The sequence below is a fragment of the Lampetra fluviatilis genome, chromosome 18 (genome assembly GCF_964198595.1).
Source record: "Lampetra fluviatilis chromosome 18, kcLamFluv1.1, whole genome shotgun sequence".
In the NCBI taxonomy this organism is placed as follows: Eukaryota; Metazoa; Chordata; class Hyperoartia; order Petromyzontiformes; family Petromyzontidae; genus Lampetra; species Lampetra fluviatilis.
In genome coordinates, this window is record NC_136292.1 from 7,474,556 (window position 1) to 7,500,277 (window position 25,722).

General features: G+C 46.5%; 1 protein-coding gene across 1 annotated transcript; it reads left to right on the top strand.

Moving 5' to 3' along the window:
* The first annotated feature begins 1,009 nt into the window (after positions 1–1,009).
* On the top strand, positions 1,010–24,954 carry LOC144937172 (uncharacterized). The gene is made up of 11 exons (XM_078864484.1): positions 1,010–1,247; positions 7,017–7,040; positions 8,560–8,741; positions 10,793–10,941; positions 14,617–14,708; positions 15,557–15,691; positions 16,704–16,808; positions 19,157–19,375; positions 20,067–20,153; positions 21,985–22,227; positions 22,969–24,954. Exons 1-11 carry the CDS (start codon positions 1,211–1,213, stop codon positions 23,763–23,765), a joined length of 2,070 nt encoding a protein of 689 aa, XP_078720610.1. The 5' UTR covers positions 1,010–1,210; the 3' UTR covers positions 23,766–24,954.
* The last annotated feature ends 768 nt before the right edge of the window (positions 24,955–25,722 follow it).

Below are 25,722 nucleotides of genomic sequence, written 5' to 3' on the forward strand. Positions count from 1 at the left end.
CTGTACGCCGTATGGACTTGAAAACTCAATTTCCCCCTACAAGAACACGGGGGGTACACACCGCACGTGTTGACGCGATGATGTGAGACAATGGCACACGCGTCGTCAGTCGAAGAGACAGAAAAATACGGGAGAAGTACAAGACGGAGGAGGAGTGGAGAGAAGGTGGAGAGAAGGTGGAGGAGTGGAGAGAAGGTGGAGGAGGAGGAGTGGAGAGAAGGTGGAGGAGGAGTGGAAAGAAGGTGGAGGAGGAGTGGAGAGAAGTTGGAGGAGGAGTGGAGAGAAGGTGGAGGAGGAGTGGAGGAGGTGGAGTGGAGGAGGTGGAGGAGGAGGAGTGGAAAGAAGGTGGAGGAAGAAGAGTGGATAGAAGGTGGAGGAGTGGAAAGAAGGTGGAGGAGTGGAGAGAAGGTGGAGGTGGAGTGGAGAGAAGGTGGAGGAGGAGTGGAGAGAAGGTGGAGAAGGAGTGGAGAGAAGGTGGAGGAGGAGTGGAGAGAAGGTGGAGGAGGAGTGGAGAGGAGGTGCAGGAGCAGTGGAAAGAAGGTGGAGTGGAGAGAAGGTGGAGGAGAAGTGGAAAGAAGGTGGAGGTGGAGTGAAGAGAAGGTGGAGGAGTGGAGAGAAGGTGGAGGAGGAGGGATGGGGAGAAGGTGGAGGAGAAGTGGAGAGAAGGTGGAGGAGGAGGAGTGGAGAGAAGGTGGAGGAGGAGTGGAGAGAAGGTGGAGGAGGAGGAGGAGTGGAGAGAAGGTGGAGGAGGAGTGGAGAGAAGGTAGAGGAGGAGTGGAGAGAAGGTGGAGGAGGAGGGATGGGGAGAAGGTGGAGGAGGAGTGGAGAGAAGGTGGAGGAGGAGGAGGAGTGGAGAGAAGGTGGAGGAGGAGTGGAGAGAAGGTGGAGGAGGAGGAGGAGTGTAAAAAAGGTGAAGGTGGAGTGGAGGAGGAGGGGACACGCGGGGAGAGGGGGCGGGGCGGACAGCGGCCGCCCCCGCTCGTGACGAGTTGGAGGCGGCGTCCGGGAATTTCCCGGTCGGGTCGACGCCTTCATAAAAACTCTGAGCCCGGTCGACGCTCCACGTCTCAGCCCCCCACCCCCTTCCTCGCTCGGGGTTTGTTTTCGTCGCGCTCCCAGAGCCGTCGGAGGAGTGTTGCGAAGAGAGCAGCAAACCCCTCCACTACCGCCGCCACCACCACCGCCGCCGCCGTCCCTCCATCCCGGGCCGATGAGTTTGCTCGCCATGGCCGGCACATCGCGAGAAGGTGAGTTGAGGCTCATCCCCTCGCACCCCCATCGAGTCCCCTGTGTGGTGGGACAGGGTCCCCTGACGATGCTGAGTCGGTCACTGTTGGGGGGGGGGGGGTCTCTGTCCCTGGAGCCCCCCTCGCTCCCCTGGCTTCTACTTATCTTGTGACCCCCTCTCCTGGTGACCCCCATTGCCGGCCGTCTTCCTGCGGTCCCTGGCAGGTCCCTTCTGTCCAGCCGTGTTGCCAGATGCCCTTCTTTACAGACCCCCCCCCCCCCGGCTGCTCATTTCCCCCTGGGGGTCAAACCAAGGCTATGGCCATGGAGTCGACATTGGGGGGGACCCAAATCTTCCTGGGGGTCTGAGCCCCCCCCCCCCCCCCCAGAAAAACATCTACATTTGAAAACTCATTTCCTGCCATTTACTGCCTATAATATTAAAATATGTCACTAACACATGGGATGGACTTTTTATTTATGATTACATTGCGTTTTTTCTTCTTTTTTTACCTTTTCTTGTTTCATTGTATGTCATGGCAGAGATTATGGATTTATAAAGTACAACCATGACCACAATCAGATACACAGAAATCTATTTTATAGCAATATATTGGGGGGGAACATTTTGAGCATATTTTAATATTGGGGGGGGGGGATGTGCCCCCCCCCCCCCAATATTTATGATAATTACGACCTTGGGTCAAACCCTTGTCTCTGACCCCCGCGTCTCCCGCATCCCTCGGACTCGGGGCCCCCTTGAGTCCCCCCCCCCCCCGCATCTTTATAGAACCCCCGTCGTTTGTTGAATCCCTATGGGGGGGGGTCCTGTAGGATTAATCCCATATTAGGGGTGCAGGGGTCTTCTTGTTACTCGCTCCCGACGACATCACGTACATGGAGAGGCACATTGTCAATCGGTTGCTATCTAGCCCTGTGCTTTAGTACAACCCTCATTCTTGCCGTGATGTTTACCATTGTCACAGTAGTTTAGGGGCCATCCATTCAGTACGTACGCATGGAGGGGGGTTAACCCAAATGCGTAGTTTGCGTATGGGGGGGTCTACTGACAATGTGCGTAGCATAGGAAACGGGGTGGGGGGGTGGTGAAGCCTCGATAATAATTTGTCTACATTGGCCTTCAAATGAGTCAGATAGTCCGGCGGTGTACTCTCTGTTTGCTTAAACACGTTAATAGTATTGATCCTTGATCGTTTCTGCGTGGATTAAATATCGGCCGTTCTATAGGATTCGGGGGGCGGGGGGGGTGTAAAAAGTCCGCGTTCGTACAGGGAGAGGGGGTGAGGGGTCAAGTTTTGACTGTTTTTTGCGTACCCACTACATGGATGGCCCCTAAGTACTCTCTGAACTTCAGGTACATAGAGATCAGCAGCTGTACACTGTGGTAAGGTAGTGTCTGCATACCGGTTCTTTTCACTTAAATAACACAACATTTAAAAATATATAATATTCTTCTAACAATGGAGACAATGTGTTCGGTCATTTATCGACATTTTTTTCCTCAACAAACGTGACCCAAAATCACGATACAATCAATGTGCTTGACGCTGTCTCATTAATTGACCAAGGCAAGACTTGAAGCCAGATTGAGGGACAGTAGTTTGGTCTTGGAGATTTGGTGCCAACCTGGTGAGATCTGGCATCAGGAAGGGAGCGATATCCCAGGTGTGTGGTGCCATCCACGGCAATTGCCACGTTGACCCCTTGAACCTGTTCAACTGTTGGATGCCCAGGACCCACAACTTGACAATTGAACTCGTGGCCACTTCGCCGATGGTCTGCGTTGACCTTGTCGGTGTGAGCCCTTTCTTTGCACTTGGAAGAAGGTGGACTTGAGTTTGCTGCTCCGTGATAAAAAAAAAGCCCACGGTTGTTATCGAGGGCTCGAAGAGAAAGTATTTGTAGTTTCACTTCAAACCACCTTGAATCATTCACGCAGATGACATCGCGAGAACATTTAAACTCACAATATTTTTTTGTTATGTTGTTGTATTGTCATAGTAAAGCGCGATTCATGTAAGTTTTAAACCCACATTTTTGTCTTATCTGTTAAACCATAGATATGGTTGGGCTGTATAGTGACGTTGTTTCTCTTGACACACACACAATGTAGGCCCGAATTAAAAAAATGACACGAAAAGTCAGTGTTGGTAGTGGGGGGGTCCACTTAGCACAAACAAACCCCACACCACGCATGAATCAGTGACTACATTTAAAGCAGACAAATACATTCACAATTCAAGAGTGTGCTCGTGTGTGTAGTGGTTAGCGTACGCACCCAGCCACTCACGGCCAACACCGTTGACGATTATCTGAACCCGTCCTGGGCCTCTCCTAAGTCGACTCGGCCTCAAACGAATACCCGGTGACATGTGTAAACATCGCCACTAGGGAGACAAAGGCGGCCGGGCGTGGTGTTGGCCACCCACCCCCTCGTGTGCGGTGCCGGCCTTTATAGGTGCTCGCAAACAGCACTTGCCCCTACAGTCTGTTAAGGCTACACGGGGGATCTTTGTCTTTGACCTGCTGGGTGCCCCTTGGCCGTGATGTGTCTCTGTGTTATTTCCTGGTTGGCATGGCGGCCGGTGTGTGGTTGAGGTTGGGGGAACGAGGTTTTTCTCGAACGACTCGGGAGGGCATGGTGTGTTAGGTGGCGTGTTCGGCGAGATGTGTGTGGTGGACATGCCAGGCATGGGGCGGGCAGTGTCTGTGTGTGTGTTCTGTGTTGGTGGTACAAAAGGGTTTTCTGGGTGTGGTGGAATTACAGTAAGTGTGTTACTACTGTACACTACTATAGGAATGCTGTTTCTAGTTTCAGTGGACCATTTAACAATGCCGACACTGTTGCAGAACACTTGGTGAAACTTTTGTGGCTACTGTGTGTAGAACAACACATCTTGGGCATTTGGCATTCTCACGGTGATACCCGCTTTTACATTTATTTGCGAGGGTACATCCAGAAAATGAACAGAAAGTGCAAATGAACATACCGTTCCTCGTGTGTTTATCCCTTACCTTTCAGAACATTTGCTGCTGTGCCCGTTTGTGGACGCATTCTCTTCCGTGTCACCTTTGCCCTGCCTTTTTTGTGGTGTCAAAAGACGTGTTTTGAAATTCGTGCCGAACAAAACGAAGGAATGATGTGATAATTTGACACCGTGAAAAATGAGAATAACTTTTACCCTTTTTTTGCACTAAAATAGGTGGTTGTTAAGATGTTCAAACACCAAATAGAAACATTTTGCAAGTAATCAAGTCTGCATAGACCACACGTGCGTGTGTGGTGAACATGAAAACCAACATTGTTATGATAATGAATAATATTATGCCATTGTCTTTGAAACTGATTGGCCAACATCAGAGACAGCCTTCTTTAGGGCCTTGTCTCACCAGTGTCGGACCAGAGAACGCCAAAAAGCGAACAGTACAAAGACAATGCCACTATCAGAGCATGTATAGCTCGGGATGAGCAGCTACAATAGGTTATACCCTATTAAAGGTTCTTATTTTTTCATACTTTGATACTGGCAAACCGGTTCCGTTTTGAGCTGCAGTTGACCGCAGTAATATGCTCCGGCCTGTTTCGCAATGTGAGAGAATGCGAACGGCGAGTAACTTTGGGGGTGCCGATTACAACACCTGAAGTCCGCGTGCGTTGAGAGTAACATCGGCACATAGTTAATTGTGTATAGGGCTGGCTTTTATAAAGACATTTCCTTTTCAGCCTGTCCAATAATTCATCTTGCACCCCCCCTACGCTGTTACGATGCTGGCAGCATATGAGACCTAGGCAATTCATTGCCATTGCCTAGCTTGTGAAAGCGCGTCACGTGTGGTACAGTAGCTATGGCTGAGACAAGAATAGCACCGTTTTTTGCGGCTGGTTTTCATGAAAGTTCCTTGTTCTCTGCACCTGTTAATCAGTATTGCTACTCTACGTCCTCTTGCCGAGCTGTGAAGCTGCCCTGGCTATGGGGGCGGTGGTGGTGATGGTCAACAATAGATGTGTTTTTTTGTTAGATCGCGTAAACATGAATGTGCTGTTTCACCCGCCACCACCTGACACAGCTAATTAGTTTCGTTTGCGTGACAAATCTTGCATGCCAGTTCGTGACTAGTTCAGAACAAACCGATTGTGTGATGGAGAGTGAACCCACAACATTTTTCAATTGGAGTATCGTGACGTTTCGCCGGTAATTACAACCAGCCTCTTCAGGTGACAGCCAGAGTCGTGGTGGTGATGATGATGGTGATGGTGGTATGTAGAGAATTTAAATTGTAGAGAAGAGGCTTTTATATGATCGCCCGAAAGACGATGATCCGCCTTTAATTTGTTGATCCTATTTTAACAAGAAATGCATTTGCATGTTGCAACAAATATCAGCATTTTGGGCTACTTGTACAATTGCGTGAGGGTTTGCTGTCGTTTTAAAATTAGCCCTCGGTGAATATGGCGATCTGGGCGGAGGGAGGAAAACACTTAATGCGGTGCAGCAAGTAGGTTGGCTGTGGCGAAACGACAAAATGCCTCGCGAAGCTGCTGCTTCGTAGCCAAATCTGCCTTCCATTCATTCGCACAATCGACCCACGCTGATTTTTTTCATCGCTCAGCGGAGATTTCATTGATCGCGAGGAATCTGTCACCTGCTCTGCTGTTTACATTTTCACGGCGCGGTGGGCAATGAGTTACCTTGCGGGTAGCTTCAGGGTATGGGGCAGGTCGTGTGGATTCCTGCAGTACAAGTTTGGTTACTTCTCCCTTGCTGTTCTAATGCCACGTGTATTCTTTGCGGATGCTGTCATTGTAAAACTTAAGTTGTTCGAATTTGCATGGTTCATTTGGGGCCGAGTGCCTAAATGGTGAGGTTCAAAGTCGAGAGGACCCGTGTAGAATTCCTATCACCCCGCGGGCGATAAGGTTCCGTGGGAACGATGTCCAGGAAGATTCCAAATCGTTGTTGCTATGAACGTTTGCCGAGATAAAGAATGACAATAGCACGCCAGTTCCTGGCGTTTGACCCCTAATTTCCTTAACATGGAGGCACTCGCCAAATAAAAAAAAACACAGTTACACTCAGTACAGCAGCACTGGATTGGGTATAATGAATTCATGCTATGTAGTCACTTCTAAAGTTTTACTTCCTTTTACTAGTTAAAAGAGTAAATAATTGAAAGCTGAATAGACTTAATTTTTGGGGCATTGCACTTTGGGTCCGTGGTTTAGCGGAACTTGCCTTTCAGGTATGTGCTGGCGTTACTCAACTACTGTACAGAAACATGCGCACAAACACTTAACACTGTCACACTTTTTTACGCTGGTTGGCACGTGTGTGTGAATTAAGTCTATAATAGAAACAAAGATAAACACATTCCTGCGGAGGGAGCTGGTAGGAACGTTGGGTTGCTCGGTCAATGGCCAGGGTCAACGGCGGCGTGGTGTATTCCGCAAATATGGCCGACTGTGACGGCGGGCACAAGCCGGCGTGAGTAGGTTAAACGTTGAGTTTTATAAGGGCACCACGGGGTGACCAGCCCCTCCCCTCCCACCCCCCACCCAGCCCCCTCCCCACCCTCCCCTCTCCACCCAGCCCCACCCCTCCCATTTTTTGATGCAGGACGGACACAATAATCCCCTGTGGGCTGGTGTAACCAGGAGGTTCCTACCAGTATGTAGATGCTGTTCACTCAAGCGTTTCTGATGGCTCCGGTTTGTGTGCCTACGATGTACACGTTTAACGCTGTCGCCTTTGTTTGCCTTTTTTCTTCAGATGGATGCCAATCGATTGACATGGGTAAGTGGCAGCGCTTGTATTTTTTTCTAACTGCATGGTGCCCACGTGTGTGTGTTGGCGGTGTTACTAACTAAGGAGGCAACTACCTCCTCGTGGAAAACCACTTTCCTCTCTGCCCGCATTGTTTACCGATGCGAGCCGGTGTGTGTGTGTGATTGGGGGTTTAACTGGTACGCGGGTGGCAGCATGCTGCCTGACGTCACACAAAGCGCAGAAAAAAACTTTCCCAATGAAATATTCCAAATCCCACCGTGTGTGGTACCACATCCTTCACACTGAACTGGCATGGTGTGTCCCCCACCTTTTTTCACTTGCACTCATATGCAAGTATGGGTGGAATGAACCAGGCGATTCGATGAATTGTCGCAATAGCTTCAAAACTATGTTTTACTTTGCAGTGAATGCTAGTGTATCTAGTGGTTGTAGGGGTGACAAGAACCTATTACTTACAACAAATCATACTCTGTTAGAAAGAAGTTTTGCTGCCTGGCTAGATGGCTGGCTGGCGTGCAGGTGATACCACCCCACACATCCTGCGTGATTTACATCATCCGCATCCCACAGCATTGAGCTGGGTTCGCGAGACGCGCGAACGTCACTCATCCCCTCCCCCCAACTCACCCTCCACCCTGGACGTGTATCCCGCACAAATGCCGGGTAAAGCTCGTATTAATACAAAACCACATTTTTTCTATATGTGTTTTGATGTTTCATGAGTTTCAGAATTGGTACTAATCGATGCATTGGTCCACCCCTCTATGCTTGGCTAAACTGTCAGTCGTGTGCACTACACTACTAACTAGCCTTTGCGTTAGCCGCTTTGTGTGTGCATTGTGTGTTGCCAGCTGTGCAGATAGTATAGTGTCCTCTGGTTCGCAGAGCAAAGTGCACTCAAGTAGGCTTACAGGGTGCGTTTGCAAAGTAAGTAATTGCTATCAGTCTAACCAGCCGGGTGTTTGATCTGCACAGGCATGGCATGACTGACCCCTGGTGATTTTAGGTATTTCACCTGATTTAATCACTGCAACACAATTTGGTGTGGTCAGTGATATTCCACTGTGTGCTCAGGGCACCTGCATCTATTTAGTTTCCGTAACTTTTGATAACACGTGAGTTCTAGATTATGATCAATTGACTGATTGCTGAATGGTGATGGTGTGATTGATGGTAAATGTATAATCACATCGTTATGATGATTTAAGGGCCCCCCCCCCTCCAAGCCGTCACCGATGATGGTAAGCCAGGGCTTGTCACTGAATATCTCGTGGCTTTGCTGGTCGAGTGGAGTAGGCATGTCACTGGTAAACGCAGCCATCGCGAGAGATATACTGTATGCGGTGTGCCGGCTGCGGAAATATTTTCTGGGTCTTTAATCCGGACAAAACCAGCTGAAAATTCCGTGACAGTAACGATGGAAGAGTGATTGTAGTGACGGCCGCAATGGAGGAGGTGGCGGTTAGGCTGGTAATTGCGATTCCTGAACGACATCCTGATGTGACGCCCCCCCCCTTCCCTGCAGAAAGCCTACAGAAAATGCTTCAGGGCATTACGGAGAGAGAGAGCACGGAGCCGCAACTGCAGATCTTGCAGCAGCCGCGGCAGCGTGGCATGCGCTTCCGCTACGAGTGCGAGGGTCGTTCGGCTGGGAGCATCCCCGGCGAGCACAGCACTGACAGCAACCGCACCTTCCCAGCGGTGCAGGTGAGCAATGCATACGTGCACGCATGCACGCCCACCTGTATAATAACCACAACGGTGAACAATGGACCACGCGTTCCCAGTGGTGCCGGGTGAGCGAGGAATACAAGCACACCTGCATCGCAACAGCTGTAAACGTTCTCTCTTTAGTCTTCCGCCCAATAGCAGGTTCTGTGGCTCAAACTACTTCCATCCCCTTCGATTTTGAACTTCTTGACATCAACGTACAGGCTCCTTTCCCTGCAAGTTGTCAAACAGCATTTGTTTTTAGAAAACTTGACTTGAGGTTGAACATCGTGATGCCTGTGACCACATCTCTCATTTAGTCTGGTGAGACTTGGGAACCTAAGCAGGGCTGACCTGAGCCTGGGTGATACTCGGTTGGACAGCCACTATGCATAACAAGTGTTACCTGCTGCTGCAATGCTACATGGCGGGCATTATAAAGCAGCGCGTGCAGAATATGTTGTTGCACTGTACTGTTATGCATGCCACCTTCACACGAACCAGAATGGTGAAGTATGATCTAATAACCCCCATGACCTGCATGGCGTGCGGAGGTCATCATCCAGCAGTGAATTGGAAAAAGGGATGGATGTACAAAGAGCACGGTGCTAAAGGGTTTGAATGCATCTCATTCTGGTGGGTGTGGAATGTGTGTGCGTTGGGCAGGGAGATGAGGAATATTGGAGACGGCATAATAATAGTGATGTAAAATATTTATCAAAGACAGACCCGCACAGAATATCAACGCTTGTCTTCAACATTTGACAAATGAGGTTGACAAGGGGAGAAGGGGTCATTATGACTCTCGTAAAGATGATAGAATATGAACGAAGCTGGAGTACAAAGTTGTATTTATGTAAGGCACTTAATGCTGTAGAAAACCAGCCAAATTCATTAAAAGTTTGTCCAAAGCTTGGAAACACAAGAGCAAAAAAAAGTTTATTTTAAAATATGCAAACGTGTTTTATCCTGAGAGCAGGTTGGAAAGTGTTACACAACCATGCACAGAAATCATTTTTGGGAATATGAGGGTTTTGCATTTGAATATTTGGACAATTCCATTTTAAGTAGTTTTTGGCAAGTGGGAATAACACTCTAAGTTTCGACGCAAATGGGTTCAAAGACCAGATTGCTACTCTGTTATCTTTATTATCTGTTGACAATGTGACAGCCCAGCCAGTGCTGCAGTCATACAACTCTGTTGTAACATAGCACAGGAAGTATAAACTATATGTATGTATGTATGTTGAACTTCTTTTGTACCGTATGTAGCCAACCATGCTAATGGGAGGTGCCGGTGGAAGGCCAACTGCTGACATAGTTATGACAAGTTGCTTAACAATGATCTTATATAGCCCAAGCAGATCTTGCATTACGCTTTCATCATCCTTCTCTTGGGCGCCACGGTGATGAGATGTTAACTACCTCACCTGGTATACAGGAGGTTGTGGGTTCGATACGGAACCTGATGCCTGTATCTTCTTGGTTCTTTCGGTAAAGTCACGTAGAAGGGAAATAATAAAATAATAAAAATCAAACATAATAAAATAATTCTCACGACGTTTCAGCCACAACTCACGACGTTTCGGCCACAACGCAAGCAGGACGGCTGCTTGCGTCGAAACGTCATGAAAATTATTTTATTATGTTTTATTTTTATTATTTTATTATTTCCCTTCTACGTGACTTTACCGAAAGAACCAAGAAGATGAATCCCTGCAGTCACGAAAGCTTTAAATCGAAAATTAAAAATCTGATGCCTGTATATTTGATGTTTGCATGTTCTTCCTGTGGTCGCGTGGATTTTTCTACGGGTCCTCCGGTTTTTCCTCCACATTCAGAAATATGCATTCAGAGTATTTGGCTGCTATAAATTTCCACATGATAAGCCACTTCGTTGAGCTATCATTTGTGGCCAGATTGCTTCTGAAAAAGAGCTACATCGCTCAGTGGGTTTTACCTGCTAAAACAATAGTATAAATAAATAGTTTGTTTATGTTCTTTCTTACAGGTCTAATGGAGAAGTCTTATTAATCTCTGTCTGGCAGATTCTCAATTACAAAAACCGAGCCAAGATCCGCGTGTCTCTGGTGACCAAATCGGACCCACCCAAGCCGCACCCACACAGCCTGGTGGGCAGAGATTGCCGTGACGGCATCTGCGAAATGGACATCGGCCCCGACAGCATGATAGCCAGGTAATCCGTTTTCACACCCACCTATATCACCCCCACAGCTACGCTCGGCTACAAGTCCCGCAGGGTTCAAAAGAGCAGTGCTTCTCTCTGCCTGCCTGGCACCACTTCCTCCACCCAGGTTGTGTCGTGCATGGCCCAGGTCACATCACAATATCATTATTATGACTACTACACTTGTTTACCTAGGAAAGCCCCGCTGAGTCTCAAGACTCCTTTACAGCAGGGTATTGCCTGGCTTTCACAACCGGGGGCGATGTTGCTTTGTGTAATCGTATTAGAGTCTTTTATTTTCTTTCAAAATGTCAGCATTGGCATCAGCTGCATTGAATGTTATATTTAACCCAGGCCCTTCTTGCTGTGAGACGCGAGCGTCGCCAATGCGCTACCCTGCCACAACTCGGCCTCCCCTTTTTTAACTCGCTTCAATGGGCAATCTCTTTCACCATTCGTATGAGAATGTTACTGTGAAATGGCTCGCCTGATTGATATATATGGGAATGGACTGCTGCTGATGAGTTAGTTTGCTATGCAGTGTGAATCAATAGTAATCTAATATATAAAAATAATGAAGACGCATTATTGTTGTCCTTCCTCCGCACCTCCAATTTGCATGGTTGGCTACGTACGGTGCAAAATGAGTTCAAATAAATGTCTCCTTTATTTAATTAATTGTATATTATTCATACTGTTTGGTTCTTTCGGTAAAGTCATGTAGGTAGAAAAATAAAATAAAAAATAATATCCCGACGTTTCGATCACAACACAAGCGGTCGTCCTCAGGCGGAAAAATATTAATAATCCAGCAGTGGAACTGCTGAACCAGAAAGAAACACAGCGAGAGAGCTGTTACAACAAGACGTTATATATGTGGCAAAGGGCAAGCAGGCGGGGTCTGAGCTGGAAAGGAATTCCATCCCCGCACGCAAGCACGTCAGTTGTGTTAATGGGGGAGATTAGGGAGAGAGATTAGCATGAAATGAGCTTCCGTCGCCGCAAAAGAGTAGGTTGACGTAGCCCTCAAAGGTTTGGGTCACATCCCAGCAGACATGGCAAGATCTGAAATCGCCGCCATCCTCCAAAACGCTAAGAAACCCATTAATAGCATCAGCAGGGACGAGCGCTCTGAACTCGCGCAATTGAAAAAGAGAGATGACATTGTCATCCTTTCAGCCGACAAGGGCAATGCCACGGTCATCATGGATAAAACCACATACAACAACAAAATCCAGGACCTTCTTAATAATGGCAGTTATACCAAAATCAAGAAAGATCCTACCAACCGCCTGGCTACAAAAACCAACAAAATCATCACTAATTCGACTTCTCTAATCGAACCGACCAAGCAGCTTTTTCTAAAACCTTTGGCTGCTAGACCACCCAGATTTTATGGCCTTCCAAAAATCCATTAAGAAGGTACTCCACTCCGTCCTATCGTTTCCACCATCAACTCACCTACCTACAAACTGGTCCGATTTCTGTCTGAGACCCTGCTTCCATTCACGGGCAAGACCACCTCAGCAGTACTTAGCTCACTTGGTTTCTCTAATCAAGGACATTTCACTGTCTCCAGATGATTTGCTTGTGAGCTTCGATGTAGTCTCTCTGTTCACCAAGGTACCTGTACCTGACACCATAGCAATCATTGAAGACTTGGTCCAACAGGGACTGAATCCTGATGTACCAACTTTGGTGAGGCACTGCCTTACCAATACTTACTTCATCTGGAATGGTACATTCTACAAACAAAATGAAGGTACCCCTATGGGTTCTCCCTTATCACCAGTGGTAGCAAATGTTGTCATGGAGAAATTTGAAACAGATGCCACCCTGACATCCACCCTACGTCCTTCCCTGTGGAAGAGATACGTAGATGACACTTTCGTCATTTGGCCACATGGCCAGCCAGCACTGAACCAATTTTTTCAACCACATCAATTCCATACACCCATCCATCAAATTCACCATGGAAGTGGAAAATGATAGCAAGCTACCATTACCAAAATCTTAAACAAACACAAGATCCAGGTCCGATTCAATACAGTACACAAAATCCGTGATTTGATCCCATCTGTGAAGGATGTCATTCCTGACATGCAATACCCTGGTGTTTACAAATTAAGTTGTGTCTGCGGCAGCAGTTACATTGGGGAAAACGAAACGACATGTCTCGGACCGTGTTCGCGAACACAAGGCAGATTTGAAACATGGCAGAACCAATACCTCTGCCGTGGCTGATCATTGTTATAACGCAGTGGGCTCGCACGATATTGTTTTTTACGAGACCAAGGTACTCTGCAAACCTTCAGGCTACCATCAAAGATTTGTCCATGAAGCCATCCAGATATATAAACACAGAGACAATTTCAACCGAGAAGATGGGTATAAGCTGAGCAATCATTGGAAGGACGTTATTAACCAAGCAAAGTCGTAACTTGCAGTGGTGCTTCCATTCTTCCCTGCCGTTCAGCTGTTATCTCCGACTCTCTGAGTTGCATTGCCCTGTTGGGTGCCTCTGCATTTATGGGCTGGGTTCTCACTAACATGGCCCCCTCTGCTCCCTTAGCCTCGATGTACCGATGGTTCTGGCTGTGTGATGAGCTGTGTGTCTCACTGGCACGACTACCGTTGCGGTGGTTCTCTTGCATGGACGCACTTGCCTCTCACAGCGCAGATGGCAGCACCGCAGCTTGTGTTACACATAGACATGACATTAACTTACTAATCCCCCTAATCTCTCTGCCTAATCTCTCCCATCAACATAGTGCTAATCTCCCATTAACACTGCTGTTGTGCGCATATGCGGGGGTGATACTCTTATGCGGGTGATACTCTTATGCGGCGACGGAAGCTCATTTCATGCTAATCACTCTCCCTAATCTCTCTCTCCCTAATCTCCCCCATTAACACAACTGACGTGCTTGCGTGCGGGGATGGAATTCCTTTCCAGCTCAGACCCCGCCTGCTTGCCCTTTGCCACATATATAACGTCTTGTTGTAACAGCTCTCTCGCTGTGTTTCTTCCTGGTTCAGCAGTTCCACTGCTGGATGATTTTTATTTTTTTCTTCCGCCTGAGGACGACCGCTTGTGTTGCGATCGAAACGTTCGTGGTATATATTTTATTTTATTTTTCTACCTACGTGACTTTACCGAAAGAACTAAAGAGTATGGATTCCTGCAGTCACGAAAGCTTAAAATCAAGATTGTATATTATTCATTGCTTTAAATGTGACTCTATACTCACAATACATGCATATAATCGTGTATGTGTGAATATATTATTTATGACTCCTGCCCATTATATGAAAATGTAAGTTTTATGGTTAATGAGCCAAAATAGAATACAAAACAGGGCAGAACCAATAAAAAAAAACTTAAAACAAGAAGAAATAAAAGTAAAAAAAATCATCAATCACAACCCGGAATCACGACAATGAATCGAGTTTCCAGAGGATGTGAAGACACCCTCATTACATGCCTGACAACAAACGTATTAGCTGCCATTTGACCTAAAATAAGGTTCACTGAAGTATGCAAGACAACGCAACGTTCTGGTGTACGTGACCTGCAAAAAGCAGAGCCAGCAGTTTATCTGTGCCAAGCCTGGCGTTGTTCTGGCAGTGGCTGCCTCTGACTGATCGTTCCTCTCCTTACTTTCGTGTGCTTGGCGTGTGCAGCTTTTCCAACCTGGGCATACAATGCGTGAGGAGGAGGGAGATCATGGACGCCCTGCAACTTCGCCTCAAGAAAAAAGTTGACCCTTTCAACGGTACGTCGTTGTCCGTGCGAGCATAGCCCCGTGGCTTCTCGAGCAGAATCGCATTTACAAGACACCCATTTTGTAGGCACTCACCACTCGCACATCTGCAAGATCATGCATGCACTCACCCCTGCCTACCTCCCCCCTCGCATCTCACTCTACTCCCCTCCACACGCTCTCCCACTTCTCCCCTCTCATCTCACTCTACTCTCCTCCACACACTCTCCTACCTCTCCTCTCTCATCTCACTGTACTCCCCTCCACGCACTCTCCTACCTCCCCCCTCTCATCTCACTCTACTCCCCTCCACGCACTCACCTGCCTCTCATCTCGCTCGACTCCCCTCCACGCACTCTCCTACCTCTCCCCTCTCATCTCACTCTACTCCCCTCCACACACTCTCCTACCTCTCCCTCTCATCTCACTCTACTCCCCTCCACACACTCTCCTACCTCTCCTCTCTCATCTCACTGTACTCCCCTCCACGCACTCTCCTACCTCTCCCCTCTCATCTCACTCTGTTCCCCTCCATGCACTCTTTCCTCCAGCAACCACGGCCTTCTGTTAGAGCCCCCCCTTTTACTCTACGGGAGGTCGCTTGCTCCCCCCTGCTGCCCCTAGTGTCTGAAATTCCCATTCCCAACCCATCTGTGCTGTTGACTCCCTGCACCTACTCAAATCCAGGCTCAACAGATCTCTTGCTTCCTCTGCTTTTGATTGACTACCTCTCTACAAAATAAATTTTCCCATTCTTTTCCGTGCAACGTCTTGAGATGCAGTCGCGTTTATACACTGTATAAGTCCACATTGTACCGTAATTGTATATTTATTCGTGTTCCGTTCCTCGACGCATGCAGTTGGCAATGCGGCACTCGACATAGAAGACATGGATTTGAACGTGGTGCGGCTCTGCTTCGAGGCCTTCGTCTACGACTCGGCGCAGAATGTCGTGGCTCTCCCCCCGGTCGTCTCGCACGAGATCCGCGACCGCCGTGAGTCTCAACACTTACATTCGCAAGCCTCTCCCTAGACATATTCTTAGGTTTTTTCATATTCTTAGGTTTTTTGGTAAAGTCACGTAGACGTCTGACCAATTCGGCGCAGTGGGCCAAATGCCTTCTAGAGGGCCTCTCTAGGGCACCTTCCAATGGAGGCCCTTCCACCAGCAGTTGCGTGAGCAAGTAATTGCAGGACTGCACCTTTATCTATACCCGTGAGTGTGCATATAATTATTTTGTCTCAAGGTCAGATCCTTACCATCCGTGGCATACAGTGGTATTTACTGGTGTGGGAATCTTTAAGTTGCCTTTACTGGAGCGGATGTGTCAGCATTAGCACCGTGGAAAAAGCATGTACGTTTTGACCTTACTTCCCCTTTCAATGCTCTGTGGCAGCCTTAACACGGACTCACAAGGCAAGTCGTCTGAAGGCTCCGTGTGGGCTAAATGAGTGGAATTTCTTATTCACGTGTGCATCGGCACGCATGCTTGCTTTAATAAGGAATTTTTATTTACAGGCCTTTGTAAATTCACTGCTGGATGAAGGCCTCACCAATGCATCTCAGTGCTGGGGTTTTTGACCTTACTTCACATTGGTCAGTGTGGGTTGGTGAAGGGAATGAGCCCAAGACCGGTTTCAAACCTCTCGCCACTCACGCAAGTGATGGCCAGAAATCGAACTGCTGATGAGGTTCTTTGCGCAAAAATAAAAATTAAACAGTTGCCGAGCAAAAGCCCAAAACATTAAGCGGCTAGCAACAAACACCACGAGAAAAGTTATGAAGCTGCTGTCCGCTAAACTCAGCGCCACTGCTTCCTCGGTGTTTGCACTCCTGCTACTCAAATAAAGAGATGATGAAGAAGTTGTACAATCAGTGTGGTAAAATCGGCGTGCGGTTACACATGTGGCTCAGGTTATGACAATGTGCCATAGTGTCGTGTGGCGGAGGAAATTGCCACCGATTCGTCCCGAAAGCTCGCAAACGCGCGCTGTGTTCCGGCACAGGTGCGACCAGCACATCCGAGCTGAAAATCTGCCGGGTGAGCCAGAATGTGGGCAGTGTACGCGGCGGCGATGAGGTCTTCCTGCTGTGTGACAAAGTACAACGAGGTAAGGACAATGGGCAGAGGAAGCGGTGGCGGGGTTTCGTTTGCCGTCATTGCCGCGCGTTCGTTATTCACCTCCATCACCGCCACACTCGCACCGGCCGGAATTGCGCTCACCATCGCTCCCGCCCTGCATTCTACTCGCGCGGGCCTCTTGCAATCCCACCCTCGTTTAGCTATCGGCAATGTACGCTTAGACGTGCTGCAAATTGCTGCCGTGCGTGGTTAAACCGGTCTTGAGCGGTGTCGCCTAATCGCAAAGTTGAACGAACTTGGCGCTATCAAACCGTCCCAACCCCTAACCCGCCGGCCTCACCGCAACCCGTGGCATTACACTTGTAAATGGCACCTGTGACTTGCTTAAAGGCATTTCAACAACACCCCGCCCCCGCACGTGGGTTGCTGCGGGTGCCCCCGCCCCCCCCTCCCCTTCTCCTCATCCTCTCCACACTCTGAGCTCGTGAACCGCCCCTCTCCACCTGCCATTCCAGAGGGTTAGCGTTGGCCATATTGCCGGCTGTCATGCATCAACCCACAGAGCCCCCCCCCCCCGTAGGAGTGTTCAATTAATGCGTTCGAGACTGCCACATATATCTGTGTGCCGGGCACATGGGAGCAATTCATGGTTAAAAAGGTGGCACTGACTGCACCATTTGAGGGTCATCCAAAAATTGTTTTTGATTGAGAAATGGCTACATTGAGAATGCTAACGATAACAATAATGACATCGTTTTGGGGTGGAGGCAGGGTGTGGGGGCGTGTGTTAGCACAACCTCAAATGAATCGCCACTGGGGAGACAAATGTGGACGGGCGTGCTCCTGGCCACCCACCACCTCATGTGCTGTGGCCACCTTCAGAGATGCTCCTAACAGTACTTGCCCCAACAGTCTATTAAGGCTACACCGGGGATCTTTCTCTTTGTTAGTACATAAGCTACCAACGGAGTTCCTCTTTATCGGTGACGTGTCAGAGGCGGACTATGCATAGGAAGTAGACGCTATTTTTCCATATTTGTGGCGGTGTAGCTGAGATCAAGGAACAAAACGGCCAGACGTCCGACTAACGTTACAGTTTGAAAAGCATTGGTTGTTTTTGTCTAGATTGTGACCAGCCACACTCAATGTAGCATAAACTGCCCTTTGGTTGCGTTTAATTTATTTTTATCGCACGCGTGCATCTCATTGGAGAGGAAATGGGAAGGAGTGGCATGTTGTTGAGGAAGGAGTAGCGTGTTGTTGAGCTGAGCACTGTAGCGGTGCACATGTTGCTTTGCAGGATTGTTGCAGACTGTTACTGAAAACATCTTCCGCTTTTGAGAAATGCTCTTAAAAGCTACTCTTTCGGGATAGCCATGGCAAGCGCCGCTCCTTTTCCTCCGCTTTGGAAAACACGTCTCGTGGCGCTTCATATTTAGACGACCGTCATAAATGAAATGTGTATTTGTTTGCCCGCGGTTATTGATTTCTGCAAATGTCATAGCCGCCGAGGTTTATGGATGAAGTCTTTCCCAAGCAATGTTCAGAGAATATGCGACCTAAACCACAAATAGCTTCATCTTGTGAATACAAGGCTCCGTGCCCTCAGCCGACACAAGTTTAAAGTTATGTTGTTGCGCACAAAACTTTGAAGTGATTTCCGGGTGTACCGCCACAGCGGTGATGTATTTGAATGTTACAAGTCACACCCCAGTGATGTCACTAGAGTGCTGTGGTGGTACACGAGAAGGTCGCTTTAAAGTCTTAATTTTTGTATTATGGTAGCTTTTGACTTGAATTAAACAGTCCAAAACACAGAACCCAGTTCTAATATGTTCTTCAGTTTTTTTCCGCAGTCAATCGTGATCAGGCTGAAACCATCATCTCGGCACACTAGAGCACCCAGTTCAATTAAAGGTGCTTCCCCGATTTCGGACATAGTATCGAAGTAGTGCCGACACAGCATTAGCACCCCAAACTGCCTGGTCCCCTTTTGACATGGTTGGTGTTAAGTAGGGCTGGGATACTCACTTCATTAAGTAATCAATTACTCTACCGCTTATTGGTATCTTTACTTGACTAAACGGATAACATAAAAATATTTTGTGGAAAAAAAAAAGTTAACCTGTTTCCACGTTTGCCACTGGTCAGGTGGTGATAGGCAGAGCTAGGCATCAACGGTCGTGTCTCGCTGGGCGTAGCTTGTAGTAGGTTTCCTAACTTCAAGAAGCAGGATGTCAGGGTGTTGGCCATTTTTAAATTGGCCCAAGTAAATCGACTCCAAAAAAAAAAAGTAGCCGGCTATCACCGTTCACCTGATGGGGCCCTGCCGTGGTTTTGAGCGCTGCTCATGCCCGCCTCCTGCTTGCCCCACAGAGGACATTGAAGTTCGATTCTTCGACGACAGTGGCTGGGAGGCGCGCGGCCTGTTCTCGCAGACGGATGTGCACCGCCAGGTAGCCATCGTCTTCACCACGCCGCCGTACCGCGACCAGACGGTGACACGCGAGGTCACCGTGCGCATGCAGCTCCGCCGGCCCACCGACAACGAGGTCAGCGACAGCATGGAGTTCCGCTACCTCCCCTACGATTACGGTGAGTGCCAGCAGCGGGACTTCCGCACCGCTCAACCGCCCTTGCACATGTCAACTTCCCCTCCCTTGGAGCTTTTGCTCATTCTTAAAGTGTTGGGTTTTTGCAGTTGCTTCATTTCCTTGGCAGCATCTACATTTACGGTAAATTTGAAGAACTATTTGTTAAGAGAGATCTCTTTTGTTCAGCATCAGCGGTCAGATTCCTTTCATTCAACCTAAATTACTGTAAATAGAAAATTATTTTAATAAGAAGTGTTTAATATTTATACAGCCTCTTTGGAAATATTCACATGTTACATAAATGTATATTTGTGTTATTAAATGCTCTAAAACCACATTACAGAAGTAAATTTACAGCAAAACTTGGCAATGTGGCTCATGCGACTATAAAATATTTTTTTACAAAGTCGATTTTTTGTAAATTAAATAAGTATAAACTAGGAGAGTGCTTAACCTGGAAAGTATAAGATTGTTAGAAATTCCATCATATCGCACATGTCTGAACAACAAAATAATTGTACCACCTTTGCCCAACTAGAATTTAGTAACGGTGACAAACTGACACAAGCTGCTAGCTTGGGCAGCTGCTATTGTGCATTTTAATCCACCACTAATGTATTAACAATTATCTACTTATATGTTGGACTGTATAACTTAGGTAACCTAATATCTCAACGTGTGTGTGCTTACAGATCCATACGGGATCAAAGTCAAACGGAAATGCCCGAACTCGCAAAACTTGTCGGAATTTCTAGAACAGCACAGTGGACCGACTATTGGTAAGTGATAGCTGCTCTCTCACAAGGGTCTTGTTAGCGCCGAAATGCCACGGCATCTCAAACCGCTTTGTCAACACAGTGGAGCAAAAAAAATGGTAAAGATAGAGGGGGGGGAAAAGATAAAACGAGACATAAGATAACAATGAGTGAAGGACATCACAAACTCGGGGATGAATAGCGGCCCACATACGCAAATACAAAGACCCATGCACACACGCTAGGGTAACAGGCGCCACCGAAGATTTCATGATCATCAGGATTCCTAGGGAAAGTCTGGCAACACAATGAGACTAAATGGGCATCCCAGACCATGATCATGGCACCCCACCCAACCACCACCACCAATTTCCACCAACCACCAACCCACCCAACCACCACAGACTGATACCCAACCACCACAGACTTGATCCCCATCAACCACCGCAAATCCCCACCCCCAAATGACCATGACCAATCGCCACCACCTGTTCATCAGCAACTGAACCTTATGGCGGGACCCCGGGGTCCTAAATAAACGGAAGTCAAAATCGTCAATAATTTTTTTACTTTTGGCGACTCCGTCCCACCACGCACATAAACTCCACGACCCACCTGGCGCGGATCATTCTGTTGTTACGTCTTCCAAGCGCAGCGAGGACAAATGCGCAGAAGAGCTGAACAAGCGAATGCACTCCATGCTCGGGTATGGGCAGGATCATAAGTCTTATCCAAAGCTGCTCAAACTGCCTACACGACTTAAGTCCTTTATTTGTCATAACGGTATGCCTAATACAGTGAAATTGCTCTCTTATCTTCATTATTATTTGTGACCTACCAATGTCTGCAGCCAGGATCAATCGATGACAATCCTATTACCTGCAGATATTTAACAGATGAGATGCGTTGCACCGTTAATTCCTCCTGTTTGATAATACATCTCTTATTCTTGGTTCTTTCGGTAAAGTCACGTAGAAGGGAAATAATAAAATAATACAAATATAAAACAATTATTGTTTTATATTTGTATTGTTTTATTTTTGTATTATTTTATTATTTCCCTTCTACGTAACTTTACCCAAAGAACCAAGAATATGAATCCCTGCAGTCACGAAAGCTTTAAATCAAAATACATCTCTTGTCCGTATGCATCTGTGCAGATAGGTTTTTTTTGCGGTTAAGCCATCGTCCCCACATAACGCTCGTATCAATGCGGATAAGAGGAGCGGCGACCCACTACTCTGTAGAGTAGCACTGGTATAAACGCTTGTTACAATATGAACAGCGCATTGAAAACACGTACTATTTTATGTACTGTTTACAAAGTGTGTTCACAAATCAACACTGAGAAACACGATGATTGACAGAGGGGTGTAAATTTTTTTTTCGATAGTGTATTTAAATAGAGGTACTGCAGGTAAGTAATTTTCAGTTTTAAAGGCATAGTTTAACAAGACAACACTTGCCACCATCATTCAAACCCATTGGTGAAAAAGAGCAAAGTTTTTGTTTACATTATAATATAATGTTTATGCGAGAGCCGGGTGCTTATGGGACCCCGGGTCCCGCCATAAGGTTCAACTACCAACCCACACAACCACCAACCAACGAATCACCACCACCCATCACCACCACCCATCACCACCACCAATCCCTACCATCCACCAACCCGCGCTGTCTTGTTAAGTAACGACAAGGCCCCGTAAGAATTCCTATACCGACAATGAGTGTAACACCTCACACACTTGTTTATTGATAGGGCAAGCAAAGAAAATGGTGATGGGCAATACATCCGTTGCCTGTTTAGTGAAAAATTTAATCGGGATGATAATGGTGAATGTGTTTGTTGTTACAGCTGATCATGGTGGACAAAGAGCGATTCACCCAGGGAAGCGCTTGGCAGGAAAACATCAGCTGCAGCAACAGCTACAGCAGCTACAGCAGCAACAACAGCAACGGCAGCAGCTACAGCAGCAGCTACAGCAGCAACAGCAGCAGCAGCAACAGCAGCAGCAGCAACAGCAGCAGCAGCAACAGCAGCAACAGCAGCAACAGCAGCAGCACCAACAGCATCAGCAGCATATCAACGAATTCAAAAGTAAGTGCTGTGCATTTCTGATGTGTGATGACCACAAATGCTTTGTTATTTAGACACATGAACGGGCACAATGAAAAAACTATCGGTATGTGGCGTTTAAAATCGATTATTATACTCAAGATGCAATGTCAAATTGTGTGTTAGAATGTATTATTCGCAGATTGTTAATTATATGAAGATTATGTGCTAATGTTGCCTTTACGGTGAAGGCTCCAACTCGAAAAATTAGACAAAAAAGCCCCGAGAAATGATACAAATGAGATCGCAAAAACGAGTGAGAAATTATTCTTGAATAAAATTTTTACTCCGGATCGAGATAATTAATTGAACCCCTGGTAGTGGGGATGAATTGATAAATATCTAGAGGACACAGTATATTATTTATCTTGGAAATGTGGATTAAATAATTGGTTTTAGAATGGCAACAAGTCGTTTTGCCTTAGTGAATGAATTAATTACCCCAGTATATATTCCACATTTCGTTGTTAGGTTGACTAAGTGACTTTAGCTTGACACAGAGAACCCTGCACACAGACAAGTTGCCTTAACTGCATTCAGTATAAATGTGATCATGCATAAGAATTGTAAGTTTCCGTCTGACTTGTGTGATCTTTTTGCATGTGTGCTCCATTGATAAAGTGCAATTAGCCCTGTGATATTGTTTTCATCCTGTGATCAATCGATTGCATTTTCAAGTTGAAAGTCTACTACCATATTTAACTCTAATTGTGTGTTCTGCAGGTGAACCGGTATTTCATATGCCCAAAATCCAGACAGGCGCTCCTCTTCCTACGGCCATGCACCCGATAAATTACGGTCATGGTGCTCAGAGGGCCCCATCTATGCCTCAGGCCATGCTTGATCAGCCACCCTCAGCCCAGTACACTGGTCTACAGGGAGAGAAGAGAACATCAGCTCCACCACCCCAGCCCACGCTTCCAGAAGCTATACTCCCATCTGACGGAGTCTCTATCAAACATGAATTCTATGCATATAACCCCTATGATTCATCTGGTATGGACTGTGTCATCAGCTGGAGCGATATGCTGAAAGACGAGCCGCCGGGAAATCAATTATTTGGGGGCATGAATCCTATCGATGACATGAATGCGAGATTTCCCAGAGACCTGGATGCCGTGCCCATTGTGCCACTTACGCCCGACACCCAGCCAGGCACCATGGGCTTCTCTCATGCCGACCGTTACAGCAGCCCCAATTTCCTCATGCAACAGCAGCAGCAGCTGAACGACTACCAGCCTCCAGACTTCAGCACAGTGCAGGTGGGCAGCCACCCTGCCAGCAACCTGCCCACTAACCCTGCTGAAACCCCACAGTCGCAGCTGATGCCGAGCTCAATATCACAGGGGGACACGAGCTACCTGCCGAACATTGACGAGAACACTGTGAGCATGGTGAACTTTGACAGCACGGAGTTTGGGCAGCTGCTGTCGAACATACCTGATGACCCGCATTGTGGCTTGCAGGCACCTCCTGGGCCACTCTTTGTGAATGGAGGGTCAGGCCAAAATCAATTCTAGGGAGGATGTCAGTGAGGTGAGGCTAATCACTGTGTGGGAGTTGGATGCGGTTTAAACAATTTCCGTTTGGATGGGCCGTGGTGTCGTGCGGAGAACGTCATCGGGTGTAGTCAACAAAGGAAACGAAAGTAAACGGATGAAAAGGGATAATCTCTGTAAAATGTATGTGACATTTGTGTCAAATATCGGTGGAAATGCAACTTTAGACAAAACATAACACCTCCAGATTCCAGCTGTGAGGAGTGTCTGCTAGACATCCTTTACTGGGCATGCACTGCTTCGTGATATGTCATTATCATGTTTTGTACAACACTGAGGTTGGGGCCTTCTCCCTGTAGACACGCCATCACATCTCATAACACGGCACGAATGAACCTGACACTCTTGCCGTCGTAATTATATCTATATTTTTTCATATAAATTTAAAAACAATATACATTGTGATCTTTCGTGGTAATGACAAAGATCTACTGGGTGAAGTACAATTTGTAATTGTCTTGTGTTTCTTGACTGGTTAAGTACAGCAATGCTCAGCGAATGGACTAAACATGTTCACACACATTCCCAGGAAATTCCAATTTTACTACCACATGTACAAACTCCACAACAGCTCTGTATATAAAAAGTATATTTAATATAGAGCAACAGAGTTATATGTAAACATTTAGTAAAACTATTGTTCGACTTTGTTTTGTTAGTTTGTAGTATTTAAGGTGTCATTAAATGAATTTGTAACATAATTATGTTGCCACTTTGACTAAATCCAACCTTTTGAAATGAAAATGTTTTCAATATAAAATGTGTAAAATATAAGATGTATTTTTAAGGTGCATGTTTTTTTTTTTTTGTAAGACGATGTGTGTAACCCTTTTATATACATGGCAGGGGAGTTGTTGAGCCCACTGTGAAAGTAATGACTGTGTCATAACAGCTTTTCAAACTGACGATTTATAAAGGGCAAGTTTGGACTCCATGGACAGCTGCGTTGGACACATTATTATATCACTAAGATAACAGATGTCCACTGTCCACTGCTATCAAAAAATAAATGTATTTCAATTGAAAACATGACACGCTTTTAATATATTGCTCTATGTACAATATTTTTTTCCGTTCAAAAATAAACGTTTTATAAATCTCTGGAAATGTCCTTGTGCTATAACATTACATCTTTCCCCCACCCATGAGATCTTATTGACTAATTTTTGAATGTTTTTTATGCGTGCTAAAAGTGTTGCTGAATTCATGTGAAGATGTGAATAAAACTTTAAATATGAAAACATTTTGAGGTTGGGAGACATTAATGAGATTGTCATTTCAGCGGCTAATTCCTGAGGGACGTTTCAGAGTTCTGTCCTATTTAACTTTCCCCAACTTATTTGTGGTTCACGAATGCCTCACATTTTGGGGCATTAGACCCCGGTGCATCTGAACCCCCCCCCCCCATTGTTCATGAGCAACTGCGCTATGCATTTATAGTCGGATATTTAAAAAAAAAAGTGTTCTAAAGGACTGAACTCGATACATCTCGAGACATTGTTTAAAATATGGAATGTGTGGATGATGTCTGCAGCATTATGCAGAGAATAAGAATCTATATACTGGAGGAATCCGATGAGCCAGAAAGCTCTTTGTTCACAGGGCTGGTCAGAACGTTGCAACAACAAATAATACAAAAACACGACGGGAGTGCAAAGTATAGGTCAAGTAAACAAATCATTAAAAAAATATACAAGTAAAACTAAACTATGTTTATCTTACCATGTATATAACCCACCGAGGTATTAACTTATTTTTCAGAAGCGACCTGGCCACAAATGATAGCTCAATAAAGTGACTTATCATGGAAATTTATAGCAGCAAACATATAAATTATCTAAACGCATGTTTCTAAACGTAGTGGGAAAAACCGGTGGACCTGGAGAAAAAATTCACGGGACCACGGAGAGGGAGACAT